At 41.7% G+C, this 16,206-nt stretch overlaps 3 protein-coding genes across 9 annotated transcripts in view; all 3 read right to left on the minus strand.

The window, feature by feature from the left end:
* Nucleotides 1–5,425, minus strand: part of klhl3 (kelch-like family member 3) — a 28,650-nt gene extending 23,225 nt beyond the window's left edge. Inside the window, exons 1-3 of one of the 3 annotated variants that reach the window (XM_079499278.1) lie at nucleotides 5,297–5,425; nucleotides 4,995–5,113; nucleotides 735–896 (exon numbers count right to left, since the gene is read on the minus strand). In XM_079499278.1, coding sequence (XP_079355404.1) covers nucleotides 735–896; nucleotides 4,995–5,014 — 182 coding nt within the window. In that variant the 5' untranslated portion in view covers nucleotides 5,015–5,113; nucleotides 5,297–5,425. Of the gene's footprint in view, nucleotides 1–734; nucleotides 897–4,785; nucleotides 4,888–4,994 lie in introns of those variants that run through there. The other 2 variants (XM_079499279.1, XM_079499280.1) reach the window with 2 other exon arrangements.
* Nucleotides 5,426–6,442: 1,017 nt separating this feature from the next.
* On the minus strand, nucleotides 6,443–8,029 carry LOC306925507 (heterogeneous nuclear ribonucleoprotein A0-like). The gene has a single exon (XM_079504369.1). It carries the CDS (start codon nucleotides 7,961–7,963, stop codon nucleotides 7,046–7,048), a length of 918 nt encoding a protein of 305 aa, XP_079360495.1. The 5' UTR covers nucleotides 7,964–8,029; the 3' UTR covers nucleotides 6,443–7,045.
* A 937-nt stretch (nucleotides 8,030–8,966) lies between these two features.
* On the minus strand, nucleotides 8,967–14,957 carry LOC306926348 (heterogeneous nuclear ribonucleoprotein A0-like). 5 transcript variants are annotated; one of them, XM_079505614.1, is made up of 4 exons: nucleotides 13,685–14,957; nucleotides 12,536–12,680; nucleotides 12,120–12,224; nucleotides 8,967–9,089 (listed from the first exon to the last, which is right to left on the minus strand). In XM_079505614.1, exon 1 carries the CDS (start codon nucleotides 14,871–14,873, stop codon nucleotides 13,887–13,889), a length of 987 nt encoding a protein of 328 aa, XP_079361740.1. In that variant the 5' UTR covers nucleotides 14,874–14,957; the 3' UTR covers nucleotides 8,967–9,089; nucleotides 12,120–12,224; nucleotides 12,536–12,680; nucleotides 13,685–13,886. The 5 variants fall into 5 exon arrangements, with proteins under 5 accessions (XP_079361740.1, XP_079361739.1, XP_079361737.1 ...); XM_079505613.1 differs by lacking the exon at nucleotides 12,536–12,680; XM_079505611.1 differs by lacking the exon at nucleotides 12,536–12,680 and having other exon boundaries at nucleotides 8,967–9,678; nucleotides 9,753–12,224.
* Nucleotides 14,958–16,206: the final 1,249 nt, after the last annotated feature.

Below are 16,206 nucleotides of genomic sequence, written 5' to 3' on the forward strand. Positions count from 1 at the left end.
CAGGATGACACTAAAAAAACACACATAACCATGCTTGTATAACTATACAATACTATGTGTGTGGACATCAACATTTTAGGCAACTATGTAAATGCCATTTTACCATGTTTAATCCTAATGCTCTGTTATACTGTAGTGTAGTAGATCTAGATCTGAATATTTTCACATTTAATATCTATTGTCTCCGCCAGCAGAAGGCATGGGGAGAGTATGTTTTGCACTCTGTCCGTCCGTAATATTATTCCTTCAGATTCTGTCCAAACATCCCGCAAATCGTTACACAGTATCTCTATAGTCATGTGCTCAAGATGGATCTGTCCAATATTTCATATTCCATCCCAATTGGCTAACATTTCAAAGTTTGCAGGATTGGCCCGTTTTGAACAAAGAGCCTCAAATCATGAACGCAGCGTGCAATTTAAGGAATACATTCCACCCTTTTCACAGTGGCCTGTTATAGCGCCACCAACAGGTGGATTTTTGCAAAACAAATTTTCGGAACAAAATGACTCAAATCATCCAATTGCCGTGGCGTAAAAAGAAATGCCACCCTTTTCACATTGGCCTATTATAGCGCCACCAGGAGGCCACAACCTCACCTGGCCTGATTGATAAATGCCAACAGTTACTTTGAGATGACCATAGTAAAGGTTGAGAAATGAGGGACAATATATTTCTAAAATTCTATACTTGCAGGGACCACTAGTACAAACACATGCATGCACAACACACACCTCCTCAGGTCATTCATGAGCTGGAATGCCTTTCTGGTGTGTGTCTGGTTGAAAGTGTACATCCCTCCTTCCACAGCATCCTCCTCTGAATCCCCAGTAGTCGAGTTTGGCCGCGGTGACCCTGCAGTGGCCATGCGGCTGGTCAGACAGGACAGGCAGTGTCTAGATCATTGGGGAAAACAATGAGCTTAGAATTTGAATAGCATACAAATCATTGCAACCCTTGCACTAATTAAAATAAAGCAACATTTTGTCTGAAAGATGTTGACATTAAAATATATTTTGTAATCCATACAATCTCGTATGCAGCGGAAAAAAACTAAAATATTGTGAAAATAAATTGATTATTCTACAAAGACATTCTAAAATAACAAAATTATTGGTACCTTTTAGAAATTGTAAGAAATAATTGTAATCTGTTGTTTTGTGCCATTGGGTGTATCACATTGCAGAGTGTTGGCAATTAGAAATAGGTAATAATAGCCAAGCATGGTCAAACACAAACCAGCTCAGGGGCCTTGTGGTTAGTGTCCATCATGAGAATGGAGGTGCATTAGGATATAGCACACTGAGCAATACAAACTAACTAATACGCAAGTGCGCAAGAGGAAAATTGGCCCAGAAATCTTCAAGCTCAAGATACAACATTTTCTAAATGCACTATCTGCTGTCTGACACAAAAACTGGATTGAAAAGCAACATTCCTTCTGGGAGAATGTTCTTTGAATGAATAGAGGATAGGTGACCACTAAGGTCATCTGGGCACCTCAATATAAAATTATTTTGTCTAACATGTTTAGCAGCGACTGTTTAGAAGCGCGAGGTCCGCCTGGGTGACGGCAGACTGCTGGGCGACCGCTGGCGCTTTGGCATGGGGGGTCAGGTCAACATATGTAATTAATTCTGTACTGGCCATTATGGAGCGTGTCTTGAGTGTACAGGGTTTGATGAGGTCAGATTAACATATGGAATGTCAGAACAGGTCAGCTGACTCAGCTCCATATATGGAGATCTTCCCCACCCGTCCTCAAACCTGACCTCAGAACCTCAAACCCTTAGATTCTAGGGTTTGAGGTCAGATGTAGAGTTGCTGGCCGGCTCCATACATGCAGATATGGAGATCTAAGGGTCTCCATGATGTCACGACTCATATATGCAGGCGTGATTTCACAAGGCATGACCATATATGGAGACGTGATGTCACGAAGCGTGACCATACATCGATGCGTGGGTGACTAACTAACTAACAGAGGGATGGACGGACGGACAGGGGATGCAGGTTTTCATAGTAAATGCGACCAATGGATGCATTATTGTTTATGTGCCCAAATTACTGGATATACATTATACAGTTGTTGTAGCGATTGTAGAAATATTAGAACTTACTGTAATTGTCGAATGTTTAAGAATGTTCTAATCATGTATTCTTTACTGACATTTTTTTTTAACTTTTTTTTAACACTGAGGTGCCCTTCTATCCTGTTACCCTTATGAAACAAAATGAGAGCTTTTAAAGGGATAGTTCAGATTTTTTGAACTTAAGTTGTATGAAATACTTGCCATTAATATAGTGGTTGCAACTGTATTAATTGATTGCCCGAGTCCTGTGGTGGGAGTTCTGCTCTGGTTTTGGTGAAATATCAAGTAGTTCCGGTCATTTTGTGGGGGGCACTGGGGGCCACGCAGTAAAAGTAAATGAATCCACAAAACTAACGTCATTTGTATTGTTGACCTATTTCTAAAATATTAGTGCAACTTCCGTTCTTTTTTTACCCCTCTATCACACAGAACTATGTTTTTTGTGTCCATATCACTACGCCCAAAAAATAGTTCCATGTGATAGAGGGGTCAAAGTTGAACGAAAGTCGCGCTAATATTTTAGAAATAGGTCAACAATACAAATTACGTTCGTTTTGTGGATTCATTTACTTTTACTGCGTGGCCCCAGTGCCCCCCACAAAATGACCGGAACTACTTAATATTGACCAAAACCAGAGCAGAACTCCCACCATGGGACTCGGGCAATCAATTAATACAGTTGCAACCACTATATTAATGGCAAGTATTTCATACAACTTAAGTTAAAAAAATCTGAACTATCCCTTTAAGATCAGACCAACTCTGTGTTTATAGAATACAAAACAAAGCTTTCGAGGGAAAATAATACCATGCATACTGTGAAACCTAGAGGAGACTCAGGTATGTTTTAGGGTTGCTCTGCTGACTTAGGGTTTATTCTCGTATGTCATGTGCCTTGCCTCTTATCCCTAAACTTTATATTTTTAAAAACATTTTAAAATACTGCAAATAGCTGCTCTACATCGACACGTTGTGAGCTTGTAGATCGGCTATTTGAACTATGATTTTCAAACTAGTAAAATTCAGGGATAAGGGGTAAGGCACGTACGAAAATAGGTACCGCCGTGCCTTGAATCTGTGCAGGGCACAGTGAAATCATAAGTCTTCCAGCTGGATCATGGCCTTGTTCAAAACATAGAGTAGGGGTTTGATTGAATACTGTATTAGTCAGAATGTAAACAGCCCATGGTCAGTGATGTAAATAAGTTTTCAATGTAATGAGTCCCGGGATGCAGGGATGGTCTTTTAGATGAGTCCCAGGGACATTTTATGAGTCCCACTTCAACGATGTTAGGAGTCATATTTTGCCATTTTTACAAATTGCAGCATTTAACTCCCATTACATTTGATATGGTTATAATGTGGTTATATTCATGTAGAAAACAGAAGAAGAAATGATTATTATAACTAAAGCTAGCAAAATAAACTAGAATAAAAAACAGTAGAGTATACTGCATCCCTTAACTATAAACTGTGTTTTGCAAAATGCAACCTATTTTAATCTCTGCATGGTAAAGTCAGACATTAAGGCAAAAAGGATAATACAACAAAGTCTTGGGGACTAGAGGTCTTGGGTTAACGTGAAAAGAAATCAAGCCACAAATGGATGGGGAGAAAATACTGATGGATAGTACTGTGTGCCATATCTCATACAAAAGATGCGACAATGTGTGTACTGTGTGGCTTTTCTATTAGAACAAGAAGAACTTTTATATTTTTATAGACGAGTGTGTTCAGCCTGGGTTTGAAATCTAAGTGGAGTGATAAAGAACCTAATATTTATCTCCATAATCATAAATGGCCATTCGAGGAATTTTAAGCATGCTGATGTAAATTAAAATAGGCTAAAGAGTAATAATTTCCACGACAACTGAGATGTACAACAATCTGAGAGTAATACAGGAAGGAGGAATACAGGGGAAGCATGGGAGACTGGCTGGCTAGATTAATGATAAACAATTTGATTGAAAAATAACAAGCAATTGTTAAAAATGTATTCAGGTCCCTGTGCCTGAAGAGTTTTAGTGTAAGTGGCTGCAAAATACATAATCCAGAACAGAACGTTATGAGTGGGTGTAAGTAACTTTGATAAGTCAAATGACATGACAAACCTTGCCTTGGGAGCCTTGACAATGCACAACTGGACATGTCAACTTCGTCAGGATTTTAAATTTGTTAACTCAGAGAAAACGTCGCGGTTCTCTGAAAAATATGCCTCTAGACTAATAACAACTCTCAGATCATTCTCACAGTATATATGCATTATGCTTCAGCTTCATGAGTACAACGCCTCTCTCCTCACTCTTCGGGGTGGGAAGGATGCTGTCACCACGGGTCATCGACAGCCACCTGCCATCAAGTCATAAATCCTGATCTGATTCACGTTATTGTCGAACATAACTCTCCTGTGTGAGACAATATTGGTTGGTAATAGTGGTTGTTCAGTTTCATTTTATATCCGTCTTGGGATTTGTTGTAACGAGCTGCTCAGCTGGCTAACGTTTGCCCCTTAACGTCGCTAACAGGCTAACTTTACTGTTTCAAGAACACAACTCGTTATCATCACAAAACACTGATCAGATTATAAAGTAGTTTGCCCTGACAATGAACCAAACACGTTTCGAGAGTCTGAGAGCTCTATCTCTCACGCAAGCTACGTGTATGATTAGCTCGCCTAGTTTTAGCAACTTACAGTTAGCCAATAGCCAACAATGCTAACGTTAGGCTAGTGGTAGTGGGCTCCATCGGTGGGCTCCAGTTTTAGCTGATTGCTTGGTCCAACAGTAAAGTCATGATCCGACCGCTGTAGTAGCAGCATGAATCACACATGGACGTGGAATCACAGGCTGTAGTAATCTAGTAGTGTAACGTAATCCTTGCTGCTGCTTATCAAGAACTCACCCCAACGATACACTCTCCATGTCCACACACAGAATGGTGGTGATGCATCCAGCCCGGTCTGTTTCTGCTGGTGTTGTCTAACTACCTTCTATTCTACTACACGGATCTCTTGTGCGCTACTGCCCTCCACAGAAAGAAAAAAAGAAAAAAGTTACAAATCGTCTTGGATACATTGACATCGAGGAGTTTGGTCTATTTCGGCCCACATTCTTCACAAAGTAGAATCATAATTAAGAGTAATTACTATTTGCTGCAATGCAGTTTATTTTGCTATATCTTCAGATTAATATAAAAATAAATACCGGGTTTTGAGCGAGTGAAACCCGGTAATGTATGCCATTGAAACACTGTAATTCTGGGGATCGAGAGACATTAACGTAACGTTAATAACGTTAGATGACCAGTATGCCAGACTCGTATAGTAAATCAGTGTCATACATATTTTGACGTAAACCTTGAGACGTGACATTCAGTAAATGCCGCGGACAATTAAGACCAAGTCTTTGCCACGGTGTACGGACATGTTGATCAGTTGATGACCCCTGATCACCCAATCATATCTATCTGGTCCAGAACCATAGCTGAGCTCTAATGACTTTATTAGGTATTAGAGCTATGGACCAGAGCTAAGCCAACACTATAAAGAATGTATTAAGAGTTATTTGATCACAGCGCCGAGGTATGAGGAGATTAAGGTTAAAACTGCATACAATAGTCACATCTGGCACCCGACCTTAAGAGTATATATATATACACACACACACACACACACATACACATACTCTAAGCACCCGACCGGTGAGCGAGTTGCAGGCAGACACCCACAGGACACCCACGATATAACCCAAAATCCTGCGGTTGATCTTAAGGACAACTTCACTTTTCAACCTACCATTTTGGTCCTAATGTTCATGATAAAATGCCAATCCCCCCCTCCCCTCTGTCGGCAGTTCAGGGACATCGATGGAGAAATCGAAGCTAATAGAAACTGCATGATTTATATTCCTGAAAAGTTGCAGAGATAATGGAACGCATAGTTCTCAAAATAAAATTGTATATAAAACTGCCTAAATAAATGGGGGTGCTGCGTGCTGGTAACACTTTTGTAATTGATTTCAGTCCCCGGCACAAATGTCAAAATTGTGGTTGAGTTTAGTAAAATGGCCGATGAATGGGGATCAACTGTTGAATACTCCCACCTGGTGGTTAACTGTGATCTTTAATAGTAGGCTACATCTTGATAAGTAAAATCAGGTCATGATTATTGCAACACAGCCTAAGCCAGGGATCCACGCCTTCAGGCTACCTTAAGTCCCTTTACCTTTCAACCACCTCCATTATACCTTTTGCATATAGGCTACCACAAAACCCGCCAAAAAAAACTGGTTTAGCAAGCTAAACAGACGAAGTACCACTGGAAATCTGGAATTAAGTACAAGTAGAGTTCATGGGCTTTAAAAAACATTAAAAATTTTAATGAAAGCAAGAACAGTAAAACATAGGGGGTAAAACTGAACACATGATTTTCAAACATTCTCCAAAATGCAACATAAGAAAATAAACAAAAGGGCATCATCCATCATGTCAATTTACAGAACAAAAACGGCATGAAAAGTGACTTTTCAAGACTCAAGCTACACTGCCACACTGATACCCTGAGTTCAGGATGCCAAAAAAATAAACGTATCTGGCTGGTTTGTAAGACAAACAGCTTCCATTCTAAGGTTTTTTAAGCAGTGACAAGATTTACACATCCCTCAAAACAGAAAGCAATTTCCCCAGTGGAATAAATTACATCTCAACACTTAACAAAAAAAAATTTAGTTCTTGGTAGTTAAAGTCCACAATGTCTGTTGCTGTTCTCTGCAGAATGGTGGCAGATGGGGTCCAGGGGGGAGGGGCAGTTCTTATATCATTCGGTGTGGGTGATGGGCACTGCTCCCTCATTGAGAGACACAAAGAAAACGGGTGCCTCTCGACCCGCGCGTGGGTTGTGTGGAAATTCGGTTCGTTTCAGATTTTCCCTATGAACATTGCAATACTAAGACATTTTAATAGCCGCCATATCCACCATACCCACCCCGACCGCCTCCACTTCCGCCCCTCGGGGCGTAAGGAGCAGCGCCGGCGCTCCTGTTTGAATAGCTACCCCCCTTCATGGCACCATAACCGGAGGACTGCTGTCCATACTCGCCGCCAAAGTCACTGTAACCATTCCCGTATCCACCCCCCATCTGCTGGCCGTAGCCTCCCCCGTAACCTCCCTGCTGGCCGTATCCCCCTCCGTTACCATAACCGCCACCACCATAGCCTCCGTCGTTGTAACCACCGCCATAGCCTCCGTAGCCGCCGCCTCTTCCGCCGCCATAGCCGTTGTACGCCATCCCTCTTCCTCCTCCTCGCCCTCCTCTTCCTCTGCCGCCGCCGGACGCTTGCATCTCCTGCTTGGACAGGGCTTTCTTCACCTCCACCTTGTGTTCGTTGATGTTGTGGAACTTCATCACCACGGCCTTGTCGGCGGAGTCGGTGTCTTCGAAGTAGACAAAGCCGAAGCCTCGCTTCCTACCGGTCTCTTTGTCGGAGATCACTTCGACCTTCTCGATCATGCCGTACTGCGCGAAGTAATCTTGGAGGTGTTCCTCGCAGATATCGTCTTTTAACCCGCCGATGAAAATCTTCTTCACTTTGGCGAGCGCTTCTGGTTTGTTGGCGTCTTCTCGAGATACGGCCCTCTTCACCTCCACGGTGTTGCCATCTACGACATGTGGCCTAGCGGCCATTGCTGCGTCGGCCTCGTCGGTGCTGGAGTAGGTTACGAAGCCGAAACAGCGGGACCGCTGAAGCTGCTGGTTCAGCACCACCACGCAGTCGGTTAGCTGACCAAACTGCTCGAAATGCTTTCGGAGGCCATCGTCCGTGGTCTCTATGTTCAATCCACCGACAAAAAGCTTGCAAAGTTGATTCGTCATGATTGCGTCTGAATTGAAAGTGGGATCTGAAAACTCAAATCGTCTCCTTCTTCAATGGAACGACGTAGGGCGGAGCGTCCTGAGCCGCGCCGTGCGTTGTGCTACGTACTTGACGCCGATTGGTGGACTCGAGTGTCTCCGCCCACCCACACTGACGTCTACCACCTTAGGAGAAAGCCGATTTACAAGCTCAGAATGCGTCGCGGATGCAAAGCATCGGGCTTGTAGATCTGCAATTTTCGGTGGTTTGTTTTAATTTAAGCAGCTCAAATAAAATTATACTTTGAATCCCATGGTTGCTAAAAGCACAGCCCTGCAAAACCAAAACTCTACTAAACCATGCATCTTACTTTATATAAATATTGTATCTATTTTAACTGTTATTTCTTTATTCTCTAGGTAGACCACTGCTGTAAATACAAAGTTCATAAACTATACTCAAGAGTGCAGATATTACCTTTTTCATTGTATCTTCAAGAATCTGCAGCCAGCTACGGTTTTTGATCTATTTTAACTGCCTCATCCTGATTTTCTTTCTTTCCCACTTTTCAAATATAAAACTAATGGTGCTCGTACCAAAACAATCACCCATTTTCCTTACACTAAACCTGTGATATTGTAGGCTCTATGACGAATGCTGAGTCAAGATCAAATTTGTTGATCCAAGCAGACCCCATAAGCTTAAAACATTTAATGTGTTTGTCCAACCCAAGTGGCTCTATACATTAAATATTGTGGGCACAAAAATATAACTTCCCTCTATTGGAAGATGAAATAATGCTCTACTGTTCAAAGAGTGCATAGAACATCACAACCAAACTGGTCCTTTAAACATATCAATCTACTTTATGCTTTTAAAAAGTATTCTGACCATATAAATCACAATCAACATGACTAACATAATGTAGGCCATTCATTCACCTACTACACTGTACAATTGGAAACCAAGATAAATACATATTGGCATGCTTTTAGACCTAAATACAGAAATACATCAGAACAATTGTTTAAATATATTTATTTTAGATTCAAATAAAAAAATAAGTTATTTTGTACAAGTTGTACATTTGACAAGGCTCCTTTCTCCATATTATGGGATGGTCAGAAACAGTCAAGCACTTCTATCCTACAAAAGAGGTAAAGAGAACAGTACAATTCATTTCGCTGCCATGTATATAACCTGCAAATGTAAACATCTATCATGAACCAGGTAATTATTTGTATTACAAATTGAGTGTGGCTCAGTGTGTTCATCCAACATACGATAGATCTTAAATTTCATTACATCAATGGCACATGTTCACAGCTTTTAGTTCCAGTCCAAATTCACACCAAATTGTGAGCAATAATTGCCATCATCTTGATTTCATGAGACATTTTCTTAAAGGCCCTGAACACTGTTAGACCTGGATATGGGGTTTTCAACTGATTTTGACCCAGGAACCACCATTCTGACTAAGAGCAACCTGGGGACCACCACTATTTTGTCTGGTGGGCTGACCACCTGTCCCGGGACAGTCCTAAAATAGCACTACAGTCCCGCAAATCAAAGATATGGAAAATGAATTGAGCATGTGATACCACAATCACAATAATCTTTAATCATATTCGAGGGCTTTTGGAGAAAGGACTCTCAGAGGGAAGGTGTGTGAGTGTGTCTGTATTCAGCTGTGATGCTCGTTATGCATCAAGCAATTGTGTTTCTGCACAGTGCACTGTCAAATAGGCCTACATCTGGCTTTTGTTCAAGCTGTTAATAACTAGGCTACATTTCGTTGGTTGTATGAACCACTTTGTGATTCATAAAGCACTTTTAAACTGAAGATGATGGCCGATGTTGATAATTGAAAACCATTTGAAAACCCATGGATTAGTCAGCGAGTGGTTTTCAATGTTTTCAGGTCAAGGACGCCTTAGCTGAGAGAGGCGAGGCAAAGCGGGGACCCCCCTATGAGAAAGCCTTGCATTTCAAATTAGCTTTAAAGGGGGTGGGGGGGGGGGTGCATCTTTGATGGCTTCATAGATTTACATTCTTTAAATGTATTTTTTTTGTTTACACTTTGAAATTTGACAGGCTTTACAGAGGACTCCCTCAGAGGTCCCAGACCACATGAATACCTTTTGTTATTAGCCGAGTAGGTAATTTCAACTTAACCCATTTTGGGCGGGAACCCCTTTTGGTGTTTTATAAGCATGTTATACTTTAGCTATTGGAAAATAGCAGATCTACAAGCTCGTAGTGCGGCAGAGTGCAGCGCTACGAGCTTGTTTTGAAAAAAAAATCGTAAAACTGTGGCGCAAATCTTTGAATTTATATTATTTCAGAGCTAACAATTTGAAATTTGACAGGCTTTACAGAGGACTCCCTCAGAGGTCCCAGACCACATGAATACCTTTTGTTATTAGCCGAGTAGGTAATTTCAACTTAACCCATTTTGGGCGGGAACCCCTTTTGGTGTTTTATAAGCATGTTATACTTTAGCTATTGGAAAATAGCAGATCTACAAGCTCGTAGTGCGGCAGAGTGCAGCGCTACGAGCTTGTTTTGAAAAAAAAATCGTAAAACTGTGGCGCAAATCTTTGAATTTATATTATTTCAGAGCGAACAATTTGAAATTTGACAGGCTTTACAGAGGACTCCCTCAGAGGTCCCAGACCACATGAATACCTTTTGTTATTAGCCGAGTAGGTAATTTCAACTTAACCCATTTTGGGCGGGAACCCCTTTTGGTGTTTTATAAGCATGTTATACTTTAGCTATTGGAAAATAGCAGATCTACAAGCTCGTAGTGCGGCAGAGTGCAGCGCTACGAGCTTGTTTTGAAAAAAAAATCGTAAAACTGTGGCGCAAATCTTTGAATTTATATTATTTCAGAGCGAACAATTTGAACTCAAATATTAGCTTCTGGGGGGTCCCTGGAACAACATATTTTCAGATGGGGGTCGGAGGCCAAATAGATTTAATTTTTGGGGTCCTTGACATGAAATAGGTTGATCACCACTGACATAGAAACATAGGGTTTTTCAGAAAACTGAGGATTTAGAAGACATTTGTAGGATTGTCCTCAGGTCTAAATGGGTTAAACAATGTGAGGGAGTTGTCAAACCCGAGTGTACAACTGTACATGCCCACAGGCCTGCCCTGAGTGAGAAGAGGCATAATCAGCCATATTAAACTAACGGTAATAAGACATGCATTTAGTGTCCAGGACCTTTAATCGGTTTCATTAAATGATAGGTTGCTAATGCATATTCAAATTATATTGCTAAATCCATATACTCTATTGTAGATTTCATAAATAATGGAATTTCGACACTGAAAGTACCATGTTGCCAAAAATAGCCAATCTACAAGGCAAGCTCAGAACACATCTCTAATCTTAACCCATTAATGACGGGAACCCCTTGGTGTTCTAAGGATTACGTTATACTTTAGCTATTGAAAAATAGCACATCTACAAGCTCATAGCTTGGCACCGAGTGCCGTGCTATGAGCTTGTAGATCTGCCATTTTTGGAAAATGTGGCAAAAATCTTTGAATATTTAAAATCTTTTCTTCTGGGGTGGGTCCCTGGAACTACATATTTTCAGATGGGGGGGGGGGGGGGGGGGTCAGCAGCCAAGTACATATAATTTTTGGGGTCCTTGACATAAAATAGTTTGAGAACCACCGACATAGAAACATAGGTTTTTCAGAAAACTGTCGTGATTTAGACATTTGTAGATTCAGCCTCAGGTCAAAATGGGTCAAATACATATTCTGTCAAGATGAGTTACATCTTTGCTTTCATACCAGTAACTTTTGGAGTACCATTGGAACTACTTGAACAAAGTATACATATTTATTGAATCCAGAAGGCTCATTTGGCACTACTCATACAGGTACAAGGAAAACGAAAGTGTGGTCATCATCAATCTCAACATTTCTAAAAGTGATACTTCTACAGGTAAAAACAGTGAATAAAGCAATATGCTTAAAACAGCAATTGCCAGGGATTCTGATTTGAACTTTTTCCAATTTGCATACAAATTGAAATATGACACAATTTAATTTTAATAAAGGATAAAAAAGCATAAAAGATTTCATCAACTGAATTGATGACTGCGCTTGCATTGGAACGACACTGTAAATGGACCAAATCCTTTCTGGGATCACCTGTAGGAAAAAGGAACAGCCACCTCTCTGGTCCCTGGTTGGCATGGAGACACACCCAATTCCATTATTGGGGTGATGCCCTGGAACCCAGGTTACCATAGCAACCTGGAGAGACAAAAGAGGTAAAATGAGAACCAAGACACGGGACGATTTCCTCAGGAGACACCAATATCGTTCCATTACTTCAGTAAATGAGGAACAAAACTTGGGTCCCCTTCCACCCATTTAATCTGGATATAGGACCGAATTGAGCAGACCCCGCCCGTTCCATTAAATAATCAATAAGACGCATAATTAAGTAAAAAACTATGAGTAAAAGTTATATTAAGAAAATGGTGCATTTGCACACCATCTCAAAAAGGCAAATTCCATACATGGTTGACCAACACATAGTGAAGACAGGTTGATTTACATACCTAGGTTGCTGGATGAAGATATCCTAAAGAGATATTTCAGAGTCCTATCACAATCGACCCCAGGTAATCAACAGGGTCCTGATGTAGCCTATAAAAAACTGCTACAGCTATTTTTGCTGGGATAGTGGGATACGAGTAAGAACACCTAAATATAGGAATAATCAAGAGATGAACATCAACGCCCCCATGTCCACAATATATTAAATTCAGTGATATTCAAAAGTCAAGGGTTAGATGAAATAACCAGAATTTTTTTTATATAAATGTATACAAGGCAAACCCTACAAAGCCAACATGCATTGGCTGTGGGTAGACTACAACCGTTTAACCATTTCACCAACCTGGGAGTACGCTTAAACAGAGGGACAGATGCCATGTAACTAATGTGCAACGAGATGGAAGTCATAATCACTTCTATAACCTGTGGAGTGGAACTTAAGGCAACCTGGTTAAATGAGTAATAATAACTAAGCTAAGTTTGTTTAACTTTTTATTTAAAATGAACATACATTAATAATATGCATACCAAAATTCAACCAAAATACAATATACATGAGATATTGCTGCAAGTGAATGGAAAAGGAACAATATTTAGGAAGGATGGTGATAAACTGGGACACTATGTGTATGTGCGATGGGAAATTACTGACGTTGACTTTTATACACAACATGGTTGGATAAGAACAGGGACGCTGCCTGGATACTGCAGCACCATTTTTCCCGCCGTTACTAAATGAGCTAAGAGCTACAAGCACTAAGCAGTAGTTACACAAATGTGTTACCAAATACATAACTAAAAAAAAAAGGAAAAAAAAGCAAACCATATCACATGCGCCCTCACCCCCATACATTGGAAACACACTAAATTTTAGAATGAAAATAAACGAATAAACCATTTGCTTAAAATGAAATGAATCATATATAGAATATTTTCAACAAAACAGTCCTACATTGACTAAAGGTTCCAAAAAATGTACGCAAAAAGCAGATACCAAATGTATAAACGACAGCTACAGGCCCGACAGCTATACATGGGAACATAAAGGAATACTCTGAGTCTGAAATTCGTAATAATCGAATCAATGTGTCCTAGGAGTACGGCAACAGCTGCTCGTGCAAATCAGGTTTTCTGGGAAGGGATCTTCCTACCTGTTTGGGGGTTTTGAGGTCTTCCGTTTTGATTAGGGAGGGGGTCACAGTGTCCGATAGTTCTGCCGTGGTTGGACATTACGGCAGACGCCCCATCATTTAATTATTTTTTACTTTCGTCCAAATCTGGAGGTATGGCGGAGGAGTTTGTGGAGGTTTTCTTCGCGAACAGTCTGTCGTTGCGGAGGGCGAAGGAGGTGGTCTAGTAGCCGCCACTATAGCCCCCTCCTCTCTGCTGATAGCCGCCGCCGCCACCGCCGCCGCCTCGGGTGTATGGGGCCGCGCTGCGCTGAGCGCCGTAGCCGCCACTGGGAGCAGCGCTCTTCATGGGGCCGTAGCCTGAGGGCTGCTGAGCATAGCCGCCACCAAAGTCATTGTAGCCGTTTCCGCCGCCATAGCCGCCCATCTGGTCTCCATAACCACCTGCATAGCCTCCGCCATAGCCGCCTCCATAGCCGCCAGCGCTGGCTCCATATCCGCCACCGCCGCCGCCATATCCACCTCCGTAGCCTCCGCCATAGCCGCCATCACCACCCCCGTAGCTGTTGTAGCCTCCTCTGCTACCGCCGAAGCCATTTTGATTTCCTCTCATGCCTCTCATCCCCCCTCCTCTTCCTCCCCTCATCATCCCGCCGCGGCCGCCTTGCGAAGCCTGCATCTCTTGCCGGGTGAGGGCTTTCTTCACCTCGACCTTGTGTCCATTGACGTTGTGGAACTTCATGACGACCGCCTTGTCCGCAGAGTCGTTATCCGTGAAATAGACAAAGCCGAATCCCCTCTTCCTGTTGGTCTCCTTCTCTGAGATCACCTCGGCCTTCTCGATTTCGCCAAACTGACCGAAATATTCGATTAGGTGGTCTTCCTCGATGTCGTCTTTAAGCCCCCCGACGAATATTTTCTTAACTTTGGCGATGGCCTCGGGCTTGTTGGCCTCTTCCCTCGCCACGGCTCTCTTCAGCTCGACCGTGGTGCCGTCGACGACATGTGGCCTAGCCGCCATTGCGGCGTCGGCCTCCTCGGCCGTCGAGTAGGTTACAAAGCCGAAACAACGAGACCGCTGCAGCTGCTTGTTCACCACGACGACGCAGTCAACGAGTGTGCCGAACTGCTCGAAATGCTTTCGGAGGCCATCGTCGTCGGTATCGACGTTAAGTCCACCGACAAAAAGTTTACAAAGTTGGTCAGCCATTTTCGGTTTTAGCTAAAGACTTGTTGACCGCAGAACAACCGTAAGCAAGAGTGTGCTAAGCTTGAAGGTGGTGGGGGAGGAGAGCGGCCTTTATTTATACAAACGCTGTCTTGTGACGTCAGAATAGATTAAAAACGTCACCGCCTCTTCCTTTTGCGCAGAACAGAGCCACATGGCGCAGAATAAAGGCCTGGTTGATATGCTTCGTCATATGACGGTACCGCGCGGCGAAAATGCCAGATCACCATACATTATGGATAACGTATATAAGTTAAGCACATGCATTACAGTATATGTATAAGATAAGTGATTTTGGAAAACCATCAAGCATTTTCAACACTCCTGATTTTATTTCATTCCATTCGAAATGGAATGGAATTGTTTTGGTTTTAGTTTTCAACATTGTTGACAACAAAAATAAAGAAAAACAATAGTGTAGTAGGCTAAATAGAAATAGCCAATACAGTTACAGGTGGGCACTAGTCTAGGGACATGCGCCTCAATATAAAATTGGCTATTTTGTACAAAATGTAAAACTAATAATAATAATAACAATGATGCTTTTTTAATTATTTAATATTAAAAAGCAGGCCTAATGTATATGATGTGAAGTTTGTGAACATGCACAGTAGGCCTAAATCATTATCAGACTTAATTTTATCCTTCAACTTCTTGTTTATTATGCCCCAAAATGACTGGATAGGAATGTTCTAATCATGTATAGGCCTACTTTACTTTACACATGTGCCATAAATTTGTGATTGAAACATAACTGCACCCGTAATGTTTGTGCCCTTGTGCAATTCCCGTATTTGTGTGGAGTTTGTGGATATACATCAATTCTTATGGATGGATCAGCCTCACATGAACTTTCACATTAAACTTTGCTGTGTATCGGACAGTGTCTCTGATTCCTCATGCGTTGTAGACAGACTTCAGTCCTTCATAGCACTCTTTTCGTGTGTGTGTGTGTGTGTGTGTGTGTGTGTGTGTGTGTGTGTGTGTGTGTGTGTGTGTGTGTGTGTGTGTGTGTGTGTGTGTGTGTGTGTGTGTGTGTGTGTGTGTGTGTGTACTCTGTACACTACAGTTATATTGTTTTAGATGTATTATCTAAATATAACTCACACACAGTCAGGCAGCAGGACATATACACCTTACAACTAAACTAAACATATCCCACACAGGTACCTGTGTGGCAAAATGTCTGTACTAACATTTATGCTACCGACGACTACAAACAATGAGATTTAACTTCTTGTTTATGCCCCAAAATGACTGGATAGGAATGTTCTAATCATGTATATGCCTACTTTACTTTACACATGTGCCATCA

This window comes from Electrona antarctica (assembly GCF_951216825.1).
Source record: "Electrona antarctica genome assembly, chromosome: 1".
Lineage (NCBI taxonomy): Eukaryota > Metazoa > Chordata > Actinopteri > Myctophiformes > Myctophidae > Electrona > Electrona antarctica.

Bases quoted from the DNA above. Each gene is read 5' to 3' on its own strand.
- LOC306925507 (XM_079504369.1), bottom strand. From the start codon at position 7,963: ATGACGAATCAACTTTGCAAGCTTTTTGTCGGTGGATTGAACATAGAG.
- LOC306926348 (XM_079505613.1), bottom strand. From the start codon at position 14,873: ATGGCTGACCAACTTTGTAAACTTTTTGTCGGTGGACTTAACGTCGAT.